General features: G+C 42.6%; 1 protein-coding gene and 2 long non-coding RNA genes across 6 annotated transcripts in view; 2 read left to right on the top strand and 1 right to left on the bottom strand.

The window, feature by feature from the left end:
* The window catches only part of LOC140508122 (uncharacterized), a 125,811-nt gene that overhangs the window by 33,911 nt on the left and 78,194 nt on the right, over positions 1–13,706 (bottom strand). The gene's annotated exons all lie outside the window — the stretch shown is intronic.
* The window catches only part of LOC140508119 (uncharacterized), a 72,146-nt gene that overhangs the window by 27,731 nt on the left and 30,709 nt on the right, over positions 1–13,706 (top strand). The gene's annotated exons all lie outside the window — the stretch shown is intronic.
* The window catches only part of LOC140508098 (sulfotransferase 2A1-like), a 31,302-nt gene that overhangs the window by 15,765 nt on the left and 1,831 nt on the right, over positions 1–13,706 (top strand). For all 4 annotated transcript variants that reach the window (XM_072615862.1, XM_072615865.1, XM_072615863.1 and 1 more), the window contains 2 exons: positions 2,003–2,129; positions 2,836–2,930. In XM_072615862.1, coding sequence (XP_072471963.1) covers positions 2,003–2,129; positions 2,836–2,930 — 222 coding nt within the window. The remainder of the gene's footprint in view (positions 1–2,002; positions 2,130–2,835; positions 2,931–13,706) is intronic.

Raw genomic sequence — 13,706 nt, 5'->3', positions numbered from 1 at the left:
GCCATTTGTGCAGATGTCCTAGTGACTATTCTTCTTTTATCGAAATACTAGTTTCTTTTCACACTGCAGTGATAAACTATAAAGGTAGCATAATGTTTAAATTTATTTGCAGATCTCTATGTCTCATTTAAATTCAAAAATCCATCAGCACTCAGACAGGAATATCAGAAAGTTCCTTCCTGGAAATTCTTAGCCATTTATTAGTCTTCTCCACAATGAAACTTCCAAATATATCATGTCTCCTGGTTAGTATAAGTCACTTCATTTCTTTAACAAAGAAGACACCGCTACTCGCAGACATAAGCCATTTCAACTCCTGGGCAAAAACACTACCATGTTTAGTTCTTCAGAGGGATTTATTTTTCCAAATTGATCTCATTGAACATTATGAATAATTTTCATAGCAACCGTCTAATGGATACCTGACTTCAGCAGAGCAACATGATGTCACAACAGATGCAATCTGGTGGATGTTCTGTGCTCCACGCATCTGGCAGGAAATCATCACATTAAAATATGAGATAGAAGGAGGCCATACACTGAACTGGTTCTCCAACATTCATTTCATCTTCACCCCCTTTTTGAAAAAAAATTATTTCCATAATTCCACCAAGAAAATAAAAAGACACCTGTGTAGCTAAGAGGTTTATTCAGACTATTTCAATGTAGACAGTGCTCCAGGCTACATCCACACTGTGCTCCTTGTGTACCACTGTGTTTTGATCTTCTTTCCATTTCTTCCATCCATTTTGTGGGCCATGTCTTCATTTGTTTCCTCTTCCTCATCAGAATCCTCATTCCTCCTCTTCTTTCCCGCTATTTTCCCTTTCCCCTTCACTGCCTTCTCTTTCCCTTCTCCTTTTCATTCCACTTCTCCTTTACTTAATTCTCCTCCTCCTCCACCTTTTTAGCCTCCTACTGCTTTTCTACCTTGGAGTTTCCTCTTTTCATAATCTTCAGCATCAGTATCATTTTTATCCTCCTGCTCCCTTCTCTTGTACGATGTGATAGTAGTCTTCGAATCCCACAGAAGCTAAGGTGAGAGGTCACCATTTGGAAATCTGCATAATTATCATCCAGATCTGATGTCTGAGATACTTCAGGAGGTGAAAAAACTGAAGGGAAGAAAACCATTTGGAAAGAGTTCACATAAAAATTCACATTGTCCTATGGTGTTTGTTTCTCTGTTTTTCTTAATAGTTTGCAAATTGACCTTTTCTCCCCATTGTACCTGACACCCTGGGCAATTCCTGATTTTTGCTCCATCACAGAAGTGAAGATCTGAATCATCTGGGTCTGACAATTATCGACATCTTCACCAAGACCTTTTCTGTGAAATATTCATGGGGTTGAAAGCATAATCCTAATGTTAGTCTCATAGATTGGCCAGCACCTGAGAACTACAACTTAATTGCTTTCTAGTGGTTCACAATACCTTTGTAATGTTTCTGGAGGACTTGAGGGGAAGAGGAGCAGAAGGACTTAGGTTGAAGCTGTAAAAAGAGGCAGGTCGAGGATCTCACCCATTGTGTCTACTCTCATGGAGGGCCCTCTTGATATCTAGCACATCTGCAGAGATGCCCAGGCTCTCACAGGACCATCTCTAAAGCCATTCTTCTGGGAGTTTGAAGACCTCACTCTGATTGCGATCCCCTGACTACTCCTTTGCCCTCCATTTTCCTTGAACATGCTACTCATGTTCATTTTGGGGGCTAGTAGGCATTCTCTGTGTCGTCTTCCATCATCTGAGTATTGATAAAAGGCTTTTATGCAGTGCATTCCAAGGAATGCTCATCTACTTATTTTAATATTTGTACCCATTTCTTCTCAAGTGTCAATCAATTAATAAACGTTTTATAAGCACCTACTAAATTTCAGGCACAGAACTGAACAGATGGGATACAAGGAGTGAGTAAGAGCAGCTGCAAGAGCACTCTATCCTAGAGGCTTTCTGAAAAAAAAAGGTTGTGCCAACCTCTTACTGTTCCATTTTCTTTTTCAGATGATCTATGTTGCCAGGAATCCGAAGGATGTCCTTACATCTCTTTACCATTTCAACAATCAGTTACCATTCTATTCGAAACCGTCAACATTTGAACAATTATTTGTGGACTTCCTGCAAGGACATTGTGAGTGAGTGGGGAATGATGGAACCAGATTCTACTCCCATTTTTCTCCCCTCTCTCTTCTTCCTCTTTATACTCCCTGACATTATAATAAAATCCCCTGTATTGAAGGTGTCCTTTCATTCACTAAGAGGCACATTTCTCTCAGCAATTCAGGGAAAGAGACAGTGAAAGGGCTGTCGGCCCCATGTTAGGGAAGAGGGATGGGGGAACAATTGGGGATGTGAGTTTCCCAAACATATGTTACCAAGAAATTTGCAGAGCTGACCTATATTTGAGCCCATGTCTTTTCAATCTAAGACTAGTGCTTTCCGAGGAGCAGAGTCCCAAGAGACCACCTCAGGTCCTTGATTGAAATACAGGTCATCTCTGGTTGGTGCATTTTAATGTCACCTTCACAGAGGAACTCAACTAGACATCTTCATTAAATTCCACCATCCTTGGCAAGATCCCCAGGGTTGAGGCCTCCACCTACCCAAACGTGCCCTGTGACTCCCTTATGACTTTTCTCCTATCAGCATTTTTTAGGGTAGTATTTCTCTGGGTCTTGGAATCATGCCCTTCTCCCATAGACTGTCATGTCGGGGAAAAACTTACTTCCATCTCCAAGACTTCCATTTTGGCCACCATCTGAGACTGGGTCAGCACTTTATGAATGTGTTAAAGAGTAATGACCTCATCCCATCTGTCTTTCCCAATTCTCTTCCAGTGAACTGTGGATCTTGGTTTGACCACATTAAAGGATGGCTGTCCTGGAGAGATTCAGAGAAGTTCTTGCTCCTAACCTATGAGGAACTCCATCAGGCAAGCTTCCTCTCTATTTTCTTTTTCGTTTTTCCCAGAGGTCCTCATTAACACTAGCGACTTCACTCTCTCAGTTACCTCCAATTATTTTGTGTACATTTTGTTTCTGTAGAGTTGTTTGCATGTTTTCTCAGTCAATAATGATTTAGGAAGCATGTACTTTGTGCCAGGTTCTGAACTCAGCACTGGAAATTCAAAGAAAGGTAGAAGACACTTCCTGCCCTAAAAGAGCTCACAGACTAAATGTATACACAACATACAAACCATACGTATGCATGGTTTGTATGTGTGTCAACAAACATATGTGTGTATATGTATGTACATATCTTTATGTATGCATTTTGTATGTGATAAATTGGATGCATTCATCAGACGGAGGGCAACGGAATGTAGAGTGGTCAGGGAAGGCTTCCTGTAGCAACTGGGCTTTTGTTGTTCAATCATTTCACTCATATCTTACTCTCTGTGACCCAATTTGGGGTTTTCTTGGGAAAGATCCTGGAGTGGCTTGCAATTTTCTTCTCCAGCTCATTTTACAGATGAGGAACTGAGGCAAGCAGAGTCAAGAGACTCGCACAGGATCAGAAAGAAAGGAAGTGTGTGAGTCCTGATTTGAGCTCATGAAGATGAATTTTCCTGAATTCAGGGCCAGCACTCTATCTATTCTGCCACCTGGCTGCTCCCTCAAGGAAGCTAGGAAAGTCAGTAGTCAGAGCAGGGGAGGGAGAGCATTCCCAACATGAGGGACCGTCAGACCTAGTGCCCAGAGTCACATATGGAAAATGTTGCTTGGGGAATCGGTAGGAGGGCTGTGTCACTGGATCACGGGTAATATATTGGGGAGCCAAGTATAAGAAGACTTGAAAGGCACGATGGGTGGAGATTGTGAAAGGGCTTTGAATGACAGTTGATTTTGCATTGGATCCTGGAGGTGATAGGGAGCCATTGTAGTTTACTGAATAGGAGGGTAACATGATCAGAGTTTTCATCACCTCAGCCCTGGAATACTCCCATAGTCTCCTGGCAGGGGTTGGAGGTGGGGTGGTGTTCAGGTCTATCCCAGTCCAGTCCAATCTGCATTCAGCCAACAAAAGGATTTTCCTAAAACTATGATCTGGCCCCATCTTTGCCCTACCCAATAAAGTCTACTGACTCCTTATTGCCTCTGAAAACAAGTACAAAATACTCACCTTGCTATACAAAGCCCTTTACAACCTAGCCCCTTTCCCTTTCCAGTCTTCCAACACCTTCCCCCCTCCCCATGCAATCTTTCATCCAGAGGTGCTGGTCTCCAAGGCACCTAGTAGCACAGAGTCCTGAATCTGGAGTCTGGATGACCTTCATTCAAATTTGGCCTCAGACACTTCCTAGCTGTGTGCCCCGGGACAACTCTTCGCCTCTGTCTGGCTCAATTTCAAGGGCTGTAAAATGGGGCTAATAGCACTTACCTCATATAGGTGTCATGGGAATCAAATGACTTAATAATCGTAAAGCTCTGAGCCTTTGCCTGCACACAGTAGCTTCTTAATACATAACTGTCTCCTTTCCTACATCCCCATTTAATGTTCCTGACATGTGACTGTCTCCCCAATCTGTTCCTTTCCACTTGCTGCCCCTCCGTATATGGAATCATCCCCTTTTCTGTATTTTGCTTCCTGGCTTTCCTAAAGCCACAGCTTCCACAAAGCCTTTTCTACACCTCATACCTGATCTGAGACATGACTTCCAGTTCAGCCTGTAACCTCAGTCAGTGAGAATGATTAACAACTTACTCTGCACCCAACACTGAAGATCCAAAGAAAGGTAAAGGACAGGAATAACCTTGAGGAATTTCCAAACTAACTTAGAAGATGTATCCTGCACATAGGCATAGGTGTTGTCATCTGCATGCTCCCACCCATGCTTGGCACTTTCTTTCTGTGTGTCCCTTGAGCTGGTGCGTCCTCTGGCTTGGTGACATTACCTCTCCGAAGGGTGGGTGAAACTCCCTGCTCTAGACTACAGGGCATAGAATCACTCGGTGTCAATGAAAACGTGCTCCACGGCCATCTCCTCCAACTTGGAGGGAGAAAAGAAAGCCACCTTTCATGTCCTCAACCAGGCAAGACTTGAAGGCCTCTGGGGGGATGGGAGACCTGATTGACCTTCAAGGCTTCCAATTCCATTTTTGAATCGTTCTCATGAGCACCCAGTGTCCCTCCCATCAATCTTCCCTTCACACCTTTACCACTCCCACACAGCTCTGCCAAACCCTTTACAGTGTGTGCTCTCTGCACACACAGGCCAGTAACAGACACTTGCATTATTTTTCCTCTGAGTTGCTTTCTGAATTCCAGTCACAAAGATCATTCCTGGTAGCAGAAAAAAGAAATAAAGAAGGAACGGAGCACCCAGATCACCTTGTTCTCTGTAGGTGATTATCATAGTGCCAGCTAGCTCCAAATCATAGTCCTGCTCTTCCTTTAGGCTGCTCCTTATTTCACTCATCACACAAAATCCATCTGTTGCCTTCACTACAAGAAGTCAGTGTTAGCTTAACGGGACCTTTGGTGTTCCTGACAATTCAATTATAAGATCACATTACACTTGAAATCTTCTCTCACTTCTATTTACTGTACAAGGCTTCTCAAAGTAGATGATGCTGAGCAAACTCTCCTTTTTAGATCCAAACCCTTCTCTTTAGAGAAACCTCCATTATTCTGCTTGTTGAGATGATTTCTCTTTTGTCTTCTTCGTTCCATGACTGAGAACTTCTTGTCCAGTCTAGACTACCTTCCTCAGTTCCTTTGCAGGCCATGGTCTCCCACTTCAGACTCTTTCGAATCTTCCCTGTCAGAAGCCAAGGTTCATGTGAAACTGTTAATGGTTTTCCTCTCCTCTTGTACCATCAATCTACAGATCGAATGGCCACCTCTCCACTTCCCACTGTTCTTCCTCCCATGACCAAGTCCGTAGTATTGGTCAAAATGTCATCTGCCAAAGTAGTTTCCATCATATCTTCCTCACCTTTGTGAGGGATCATGTGATGATCCTGATAATGAAGTAGTGGTATTCCACAGATTTCTCCAACCCAAAACCCTCCCCAAAAGAATTCTCTTTCAAATGTTCCAGGTAGGCACTCGAACAGGGGAGAAGAACACAGCAAATACTGTACAAGGTTTGAAAAATATGGAATAACATTGAAGAAAGGAAACCATTAGGGCTCCCCCTCATAAACTCCACTTTCTAAACAAATCTTGGAGCCAGGAGCACTAATTCCAAGCCTTCTGGTAGGCTTTGTCTTCAATTGGAGCCATGTTCTTCTGTACTGCCTCTCCCTCAACACAGTGATTTGCTTTGTGCATGCCATAGCCCTGTGAGAAGCAACAGATACTGATTCTTCCTGACCATGTGAAGGAGAAGGAGAGAAATTTGAGCAGGCTGGACTAAGTATGCTAGAGAAGAATGCATTTCAGTAAGGGAAGGGGACTTGAAACCCAGTTGACCCTTCCTGAGTGGATTCTGGGAAGACGGTAGAATAGGTCAGAAAATTTCAAGATTCTCAAGAATCAAGAAAATTCAAAGAAAACTCTCAAGATTTTCCTCAACAAAAGAGATAAAATAGAACCTCTGGATGAAGATAGAACAAGCATTAGCTGAGTTGGGAGTCTGTCTCATCCTTGCTACTGGAACTTCCACCCCTCCCCCCCAGAACAGTGAGGGCAATTGGGCGACTTACCTGGGGATGATCTAGAGTACCTCTGCTGACAAGGGACACCAGACCACCTGTGCTGTGGAGAGCAGTGGGAACAAGAAAGAAGAAGAACACTCCAGGTGAGTGTAGAAGCAGCTGGGCAGGGACATTCCTCTCTCCGTGTATTTACAGGAGGCTGCAAGTCTTGGTTTCAGTTCCAGGTCAGAGGGGAGAATTGAAGAGGATCAGAGGCCATAACAATCCCAATTCTCCAGGACTAGAAGTGATTATAAAAACTAAATTAGTGCCAAAAAACAAAATGGGCTCGCAAACGAGAAAGAATCCAACCATAGAGGGCTACTATGGAAATAGAGAGGGCTGGCGTCATCTTCAGAGGAGGCTACTGAAACAAAGAATCCTTTTGTACCCCAAAGAGTAATATCACATGATCACCTGCCCAAAAAGAATTCATGGAAGGGTTTAAAAGACTTTAAGAATCTCATGAGAGATTGAACAAAAATTTAAAAAGACAAATAAAGAAGAATACAAAGAATGAGAAGATTATGAAAAAAATGTCAATCAATTACAAGAAGACATCCCGAATCTTAAAGAAAATGACTCCTTGAAAATCAAAATTGGGTAAGAGGAAGATACAAAGTTAAAAGAGATGAAGAAATCAAAAGATAAAGAATGTAAATCAACTCATGAGAAAAAGAACTGATGTGGAGAGCAGATCAAGAATTGAAAACATAAGAATAATGGGACTATCTGAAACTTCTGATCAAAAAAGTATTTTGATACAATAATACAATAAATCATTACAGAAAATTATCCTGAAGCATTAGAACAAGAGGGGAACGTAGAAATAGAAAAATCTACTCATCACCACCTGAAAGAGATCCTAGAAGAAAAATTCACCGAAATAGTATAGTTAAATTCTAAAACTCCCAGATCAAGGACAAAATATTGCAAGTAACAAAGAAAAAATTACATGTGATGGCTGCCACAGTTAGAGTCACACAAGACCTTTGGCATCACTAAAAGACTTCAGTTATTGGAATACTATATGTAGAAGAGCAAAGAACTGGCCTCTGGCTGAAAATATCCTACCCGGAAAAGCTAAGCATCATTCTGAATGAAAAAGAAATGGACATTTGACAAACCCTAAAACTTTTATTTCTGAGTTTACAAAACAAATAACCCTGAATTCAATAGAAAATTGGACAAACAAGAGCCAAAAGAAATATAAGGTACGTACCAATGACCAGTGACAAAGGACTCAAGAGGGACAGAAAGTTTAACTTTTATGTATCAAACATGTCAAACCCCTGTCTAAGACTGTTGCGAAGACATATCGGGTAGATCAGAACATGATGTGACTTCAAAAAGTAAAACCATTGAAGAATTGCTAAAAGAGTTATTATCTTATACAAATGAAGTGTCAGAGGAAGAACTAGTAAAGAAGAATTAGATTGGGGAAGAGTGCTGTTAGTTCTGGAAACCTACGTTCATGGGGAATGACTTTAAGAGGGAAAATACATACACATCTAGAAGAGTATAAAAATCTTCTAAATTAAAAAAACAAACTTTAATGGGATAGAGAGGGGGCTGATGACAGCTGAGGGTGCTGTAGAGGGGTGAGTGACAGAAGAAGTCAAAGGGGTGTAAGAAAGGATGTTTAGATTTAGGGAAATAGGAGGAAAAGGGAAGGATTACTGGAGTAGGTTAAGAAATAGAAGTGTAAGGTAGCAGGCAGAAGTAAAGTAGAGAAGTTAGGAGAGATAGGAAAAAGAGACAGACACAAACATAAAATCACAGATTAGGAGTAGAATCTCTGGGGTAAGTATATGTCTAGATATGCTTGTTTTTATGCATATGAGTATGGATATAACAATACCTATATATAAATATATCCATACTTAATTGTAGCTTTCGGGTGGTGAGTAGAGGGAAGTAAGGGGAGAAAAAGAGGAAAATAAAAAGTGTACAACACAGAAAAAAAGGAAACCTACAAGGAAGCAGAGGAAATGATGGACAGACTTCAGCTTAACACAAGGTATTTAACATATACGCTTTCTTGAAACGAGAAGTTATTCTATATAACCTGAATCCTCTCCCATGTTCTGTTGTGAACATCACGTAGTTTTTGTCTTTCCTTATTTTATATTTAAATTTTCAATGCTTCTTTTTCTTTTCTTATAATGCATTTCTTTCTGCATTTGTCTAAATTGAAAAATTTTTTTTAAAAAAGGAATCGATCCTTTCCACCCTGGAGATTGTTCTGCTCAGGGAAAGAGCCTGGGTCCCTGTAACATCCACTGTGTAGAGACTGAAGATATCTAAATGCAGGTGCCTGGGGAGCTGGGGATGGGGAGATAGATGGTTCTGTGACTAGAGTACTGGATCTGGAGTCAGGAAGATCCCTTTTCCTGTGCTCCAATCTGACCTCAGATATCCACCATGTGTGTGACTTTGGGCAAGTCACTTAAGGTTATTTGACTCAGTTTTCTCCTCTGTTAAAGGGGCTGAAGAAGGAAATGGAAAATCGATGCAGTATCTTTGCCAAGAGAAAGCTCAATGCATTTATGAAGAGTTAGATAAGCCTGAAAAGTGAACAAGTCAGGCTAAAGATATCCAAGGGAAACTGGAACCAAAGAATGAGGGGAAAGCAGACGCAGGCAATAGGGAACAGGAGAGGCCAAATGCCACAAGGGGAAGCTTGACTATCAAGCCAGCTTGACAACACATCCATCCAGAGAGGGGCTGACAAGGAGCAAGGCGGAACGGTTACAACTCAGGGACGTCAGACCCCATAAACCAGTACTTGGCTCTGAAGATACCCGGGTAGAATGTGGTACTTTCCAAAAAACTCTGTCATTGCCAGCTCTGGCCCTGGGTCCAACCTCAAGTTCAGTCATGTCACCTCATTCTGAATCTCTCTTCCATTCTGCAGTTCTAGAGTTTAGCAAGAGCTCGTCACTGTTATGTATCCAACCAGAATAAGAACTGTGGAGTCTGAATGAAGACTGAAGCATACTAATTTCTCTTTCTTTCAGGGTTTTTCCCTTTTGTTCTATTTCTTCTTATACAACATGATTAATGTGGACATAGGTTTGACATGATTGAATACGTACAACTTATATCAGATTACTAGTTGTCTTTAGGATGTCAGAAGGGATGCGGGGAGGGAGAAGAATTCGGAAGTTAAAATATTATAAAATGAATATTGAAAACTATCTTTACTTGTGATTGAAATAAAATATAATCAGAAAAAAGGAAGAAAAATGATTGTGCTATAAGAAGTTATGAGCAGGCAGATTTCAAAAAATCTGCTAAGACATTCATAAACCGATAGACAACAAGGAGAGCAGAACTAGGAGAACATTGTACACAGTAACAGCAACATTGAGTCATGATTAATTATGACTCCTCAAGTATTTTCAGTCATATAATGATGCAAGACAATTCTAAAGTTGTGATGATGGAAAATGCTATCTACCTCCAGAGAAAGAAGTGATGGCATCAGAATGCAGACTAAAGCAGCCAATTTTCATTTTCTTTCTCGGTGTGTGTGTGTGTGTGTCTGTGTGTGTTCTTTCAGTTTGTTTCCTCTTTAACAAAAAGGCAAATATCTATATATGTTTTACATGATTGCACATATGTAACCCATATTAAATTGCTTATCCACAGAGAAAGTATTTCAAAAAATGAAAGTAGTATTCAAAGTGAAAAAAAAACTTTCCGGGGGGCGGAGCCAAGATGGCGAAGTAGAAAGACGCACATACACATAGCTCCGAACCCACAAACCACAGAACGGCTAGAGGGGACTAACCCAGGGCGAATTCTGCACCCAGAGACCACGGAATATTGGAGCGAGGGAAATTTATGTTCTGGAGAGACCTGCAAACCTCTCGCGGGGGGTCCTTCGGGCCGTGGACTGGGGGCCGGGACGGGGAGCAGAGGGCAGCCCTGCCACGGCCACGACACCATGAGGAAAAGATCCGAGAGGGCTACGGGGACGGGATCTACAGCGGCCACGCGGGTCCCCCCACCCACAGAGGGACCTGCAAACCTCTCGCAAAAGGTCCGTCGTGCTGCAGACACGGAGCCCAGCCCGGACCTGCGGCGGCAGCGGCGGCCGAGGCTCGGAGAGGTACAGATCCGAGAAGGCTCCAGAGACGGGATCTCCAGCGGCGGCACTAGCCCCCCGACCAACAGGTGACTGACGGGGATAGGTGAGAGAGAGTCTTTGGCGGGTCAAGAGGGGAGTGGGGTGCCCCCATGGCTCGGGCCCCCCCAGGAGATAGAAGCTGAGAGGCGGCTACAGACAGGGGCTCCCCAAACGGGCGGGAGCCTGGATCCATTGTGAATGGTCTGTGCATAAACCCCCTGAGGGAACTGAGCCAGAGAGGCAGCCCTGCCCCTGACCACCTGGACTTAATTCTCGCACTGAATAGCAGCCCTGCCCCCGCCAAGAACCCTAAGGCGGGAAGCAGCATTTGAATCTCAGTCCCCAAACGCTGGCTGGGAGGACCAGGAGGCGAGGTGGGTGTGAGGAGAACATTCAGAGGTCAGGTCACTGGTTGGGGAGAATGCCAAGAAAAGGGAAAAGAAATAAAACCACTGAAGGGTATTTTCTCGGAGAAAAGACACTTCCTCCCTTCCTTTCTGATGGGGAGGAACAATGCTTGCCATCAGGCAAAGACACAGAAATCGAGGATTCTGTGTCCCAGCCCACCCAATGGGCTCAGGCCATGGAAGAGCTCAAGAGGAATTTTGAAAATCAAGTTAGAGAGGTGGAGGAAAGACTGGGAAGGGAAATGAGAGGGATGAGGGAGAAGCATGAAAAGCAGATCAGCTCCCTGCTAAAGGAGAACCAAAAAAATCTTGAAGAAATTGGCACCCTGAGAACTAGCCTAACTCAGTTGGCAAGGGAGGTGCAAGAGGCCAATGAGGAGAAGAATGCTTTCAAAAGCAGAATTAACCAAATGGAAAAGGAGATTCAAAAGCTCACTGAAGAAAATAGATCTTTCAAAACTGGAATGGTACAGATGGAAGCTAAGGACTTTATGAGAAAGACAGATATCTCAGAACATACCACGCAGATTCGAAAAATGGAAGATAATGTGAAATATCTTATTGGAAAAACAACTGACCTGGAAAATAGAATCAGGAGAGACAATGTAAAAATTCTGGGACTACCTGAAAACCATGATCAAAAGAAGAGCCTAGACATCATCTTCCATGAAATTATCAAGGAAAACTTCCCTGAAATTCTAGAACCAGAAGGCAAAATAAATATTCAAGGAATCCGCAGAACACCGCATGAAAGAGATCCAAAAAGAGAAACTCCCAGGAGCATTGTGGCCAAATTACAGAATTCCCAGGTAAAAGAGAAAATATTGCAAGCAGCTAGAAAGAAACAATTCAAGTATTGTGGAAATACAATCAGGATAGCACAAGATCTGGCACCCTCTACAATGAGAGATAGAAGGGAATGGAATAGGATATTCCAGAAGTCAAAGGAACTAGGACTGAAGCCAAGAATCACCTACCCAGCAAAACTGAGTATAATACTTCAGGAGAAAAAATGGTCTTTCAATGAAATAGAGGACTTTCAAATTTTCCTGATGAAAAGACCAGAGCTGGAAAGAAAATTTGACTTTCTAACACAAGAATGAAGAGAACCATGAAAAGGTGAACAGCAAAGAGAAGTCATAAGGGACTTACTAAAGTTGAACTGTTTACATTCCTACATGGAAAGACAATATTTGTAACTCTTGAAACATTTCAGTATCTGGGTACTGGGTGGGAGCACACACACACACACACACACACACGTGCACACATGCACACATACATAGAGACAGAGTGCACAGAGTGAATTGAAGAGGATGGGATCATATCTTTAAAAAAATGAAATCAAGCAGTGAGAGAGAAATATTGGGAGGAGAAAGGCAGAAGTTATATGGGGCAAATTATCTCTCATAAAAGAGGCAAGCAAAAGACTTATTAGTGGTTGGATAAAGAGGGGAGGCAAGAGAAAAACATGAGGTCTACTCTCATCACAATCCACTAAAGGAAAGAATATAATGCACACTCATTTTGATAGGAAAACCTATCTCATAATACAGGAGAGTGGGAGACAGGGGCACAAGCAGGGTGGGGGGGAGGATAAAGGGGAGGGCATGGGGAGGAGAATGCAATACGAGGTCGACACTCATGGGGAGGGAAAGGACCATAAGAAAATAGAAGTAATGGGGGACAGGATAGGATGGAGGGAAATATAGTTAGTCCTATACAACACAACTAGTATGGAAGTCATTTGCAAAACTAAACAGATATGGCCTATATTGAACTGCCTGTCTTCCAAGGGGAAGGGGTAGAGAGGGAGGGAGCTAAAGAAGTTGGAACTCAAAGTGTTAGGACCAAATGTAATGTTCTTTCCACTGGGTAACAAGAAATACAGGTTAAGGGGTCAAGAAAGCTATCTGGCCCTATAGGACAAAAGAGAAGACAGAGACAAGGGAAGGGAGGGAGGATAGAGGAGAGAGCAGATAGGTCACAGGGGCAATTAGAAAGCTTGGGTCTGGGGGGGGAGGGGAGAAAAGGGGAGAAAATTGTAACCCAAAATTGTGTGAAAATAAATGTTAAGAGTTAAATTAAAAAAAAAAACTTTCCATAAAGAGAGAAAAAAAAGTCTTTCTAGGACATTTCCATATCTATCAGAAGCTTCTCCCTGTGCCAGCCACATGTGGCTGATTTCCTCCGTTATGAGCTGGTGAGAAGAGCTCCCAAAATCCTGAGGGAGAAGAAGTTTCTTTCTTCTCCCCAGGAAACTCTCAGGCTTTCTCCACGTCTGTTTTCCTTCCTGTCTCATCTTTTTCTTCCTTTCCTTTCTCTTTACAGTTTTGTTCCTCCCTTTCTCTTTCTTCTGACTGTCTTCCTCCCCCTCTTCTCCTAGGGCTTTTCTCCCTCTTCATTTCTTTTTAGGCTCCTTAGAGTCCTCTTGCCTTCCCCTCTCCATGGCCCTGACTGCTCTTGCTTTCCCTATTTTCTCTAATTCTCTCTCCCTCTGTCTTTCCCCTCCCCAAACACTTCCT

Source organism: Notamacropus eugenii, chromosome 5, assembly GCF_028372415.1.
Source record: "Notamacropus eugenii isolate mMacEug1 chromosome 5, mMacEug1.pri_v2, whole genome shotgun sequence".
In the NCBI taxonomy this organism is placed as follows: domain Eukaryota; kingdom Metazoa; phylum Chordata; class Mammalia; order Diprotodontia; family Macropodidae; genus Notamacropus; species Notamacropus eugenii.
The sequence above is the reverse complement of the archived record's forward strand: the minus strand, read 5'-3'. Positions and strand labels throughout refer to the sequence as shown.